Source organism: Anguilla rostrata, chromosome 16 (genome assembly GCF_018555375.3).
Source record: "Anguilla rostrata isolate EN2019 chromosome 16, ASM1855537v3, whole genome shotgun sequence".
Lineage (NCBI taxonomy): Eukaryota > Metazoa > Chordata > Actinopteri > Anguilliformes > Anguillidae > Anguilla > Anguilla rostrata.
In genome coordinates, this window is record NC_057948.1 from 26,302,509 (window position 1) to 26,305,180 (window position 2,672).

The following is a 2,672-nucleotide window of genomic DNA, read 5'->3' on the forward strand; positions in this document are numbered from 1 at the left end:
GTTCTAGACCAATCTACTCAGTGTGATAATTTGAATTGCTGGATAATACCAAAGCCATTATTATTGGTCTTTATCAACTTTATCAACAATTGGTCTTTATATAACCTGTTTTGATATTCAACATGGCAGAGTTTGATTAAGGCTACAAACACACATTATAGACATTCACTTGCTGCTCTAATCATGTTGCTTCTTAATAGTCCAGATGACTTTTACGCCAGTAAAGTTAATTAATGAGGTAAATGCAATTGCAAACACTCATGCTTATTCAGAATGAGGTGCACCTTGTTGCAGAGATGTCATCACCATGTGTAATTTGCATTACCTAATTACCCACCTGAAACAATCAGAGTGCTAAGATATTTAATGTCTTGAGGACTGCTTCTCTGCAGCAATTGACCTTCTTTCATTATGGCAAGTATTGTGCAGCTTGGAGTATGGCTGTGTGTTTTGGGCTTTGTCCTAGCACAGGATCAAGATCAATATTTTGGGTCAAAAGGTTCAGATGCAACTTTTCATAGATGCCACGTTGGTGGCTTTGCAAGAGTGCCATGTGGAGACCCTGCTATCAGTAGTACAGACTGTGAAGCTCTCAACTGCTGCTTTGAGCAACAGTGCTATTATGCAAATGAAGGTGAGTGAGCTATACATGACTCTTGTTGGCAGGTCTCTTAATCCCTGCCTTTCTGTGGTTAATACTGCTTCATGTGGTTAATGCTGCTTTCTGCTACAGTTACTGTCCACTGTCTCCGGGATGGTCTGTTCATGGTTGTGGCGTCCCGAGCTGCTACCTTGCCTCTGCTTGACCTTGATTCTATATACCTGCTGGAGGGTCCTAGTGGCTGTGGTCCTATTCGTGCGTCTCCAGCTTTTGCAGTCTTTCAATTCCCAGTTGGTGCTTGTGGAACCACAGTGAGGGTGGGTTCTACTGTCATAGGAATTAAGTCTTAAGCATTGTACTGCTTATTTGTACTTCATGCTTCCCATCTCTTGTTTTCAGGTTGAAGATGATTATCTCATCTATGAGAACAAATTGACTTCCTCGTATGAAGTGGGAGTTGGTCCTTTAGGCTCTATCACAAGGGACAGTGTTTTTGAGTAAGTAGTGGGTGGGGCTTGGGTCATTGCCCATTTGTCAGTTGTTGACGTGTGGTTCTTGTTCTCCAGGCTGTCCTTCCAGTGCAGGTATTCCGGCAGTGCTGTGGTTTCTTTAGTGGCTGAGGTGAATACGGTGCCTCCTCCCCTTCCAGTAGCTGCTCCAGGGCCCCTTCGCATTGAGCTCAGACTGGCTAGTGGTCAATGTGATTCTAAAGGATGCTCTGATGGTAAAGCTACAACTTGCAGGGGTTTAATATCAACCTCATCTCCATGGGTAGTAACTTCTTCCTTTCCTCTAGCTGTAGTCTATAGTGACTACTACAGAGATGCCGACTATCCTGTGACCAAGGTCCTACGGGAACCTGTGTATGTGGAAGTGCGCATCTTGGAGAGGACTGACCCAAACCTTGTCCTGCTTCTGGAACACTGCTGGGCTACATCCACCTCTAGCCCTCTCAGCCTACCCCAATGGAGCCTTTTGGTTGATGGGTAACTAGGCAACCTGAGCATTCCTCCTTCTGCCCCCTGAAATGCTCAATTTGAGTCTCTTCCCAGGTGTCCCTTTCATGATGACCGTTATCAGACAACCTTGGTTCCTGTAGATGGCTCTTCTGGACTTCATTTCCCCAGCCACTACAAGCGGTTCATTGTGAAGATGTTTACCTTTGTGGATCCTGCATCCTATATTCCACTAAATGAAATGGTATTTGATCTGTACAGTTGCAGCTTGATGTCATGCTCAATCCAGCAGCCTTAGATCCTGTGGTCTCTTCCCAGGTGTTCATCCACTGTAGTACTGAAGTTTGTCACCCCTCTGCTAATGACCGGTGTGAACAGCATTGCGCCAGAAAACAAAGTGAGTGGAATTGTAGCACTAGCAGCTCCTAGGCTGATTTTTATTTTGAATGTTTATTAAATGGATTTCCTCCCCCTCCCCTCCAGGAAGGTCAATTGTTCCTGTAGGAAAACGATCCACTGAGGAGAAGCTTATAGTTTCCAGTAAGCCAGTGATCCTGACTAATACTGAGCCCACAGCCATAGACCAGAGTCTTCACAGTGAAGGTGAGTGGTATTCCCTTCTAGATGTCATGGTGGCAGTCTTTGTCCTAATTTTTTCTTTCCTCTCCTAGTGCCCCAGTCACTCGGTTATGGTCTCCTGGGAGTTGCTGCTTGTGTTTTGCTAGTCTCAACCCTGGCACTGGCTGTTGCTTGTATTAGGTCATCTCGGATAGAATTGAAGGTGTAAAAGCTTGCAAAATAAAGCTCTTGAGAATACTTTGGCCTGTCTCTGGTATGCTTTAAAAGTAGTTAATGTGATTTTATATGGGGGTGAGGGGTTAAAACAAGCTAATGCAACCAAGTCCTCCTCCCTTCTGGCTACTAGTATGTTGCCACTGCAGGGATGACATGGAGTTATTCTGGAGTAGACTGCCCATTGAGCTAGGACACTAACGATGGAGAAACCCTCCCCTATTCTGCACATGGAACCAACTACTCAATGACCTAATCTACTGGTCTGAGAATGGATGTTTTGGAAACCAGTATTAGGGACCTTTAAATCTCAACATCTACAA

General features: G+C 44.7%; 1 protein-coding gene across 1 annotated transcript; it reads left to right on the forward strand.

The window, feature by feature from the left end:
- Positions 1–380: 380 nt before the first annotated feature.
- LOC135242075 (zona pellucida sperm-binding protein 4-like) lies at positions 381–2,373 on the forward strand. Its single transcript, XM_064312974.1, has 9 exons — positions 381–634; positions 734–918; positions 1,001–1,098; positions 1,168–1,325; positions 1,398–1,587; positions 1,654–1,801; positions 1,876–1,954; positions 2,041–2,160; positions 2,229–2,373. Exons 1-9 carry the CDS (start codon positions 412–414, stop codon positions 2,342–2,344), a joined length of 1,317 nt encoding a protein of 438 aa, XP_064169044.1. The 5' UTR covers positions 381–411; the 3' UTR covers positions 2,345–2,373.
- Positions 2,374–2,672: the final 299 nt, after the last annotated feature.

Bases quoted from the DNA above. Each gene is read 5' to 3' on its own strand.
- LOC135242075 (XM_064312974.1), top strand. From the start codon at position 412: ATGGCAAGTATTGTGCAGCTTGGAGTATGGCTGTGTGTTTTGGGCTTT. The intron at 635-733 runs GTGAGTGAGCTA...TTTCTGCTACAG, and splicing joins GTGCTATTATGCAAATGAAG to TTACTGTCCACTGTCTCCGG. The intron at 1,955-2,040 runs GTGAGTGGAATT...CCTCCCCTCCAG, and splicing joins GCATTGCGCCAGAAAACAAA to GAAGGTCAATTGTTCCTGTA.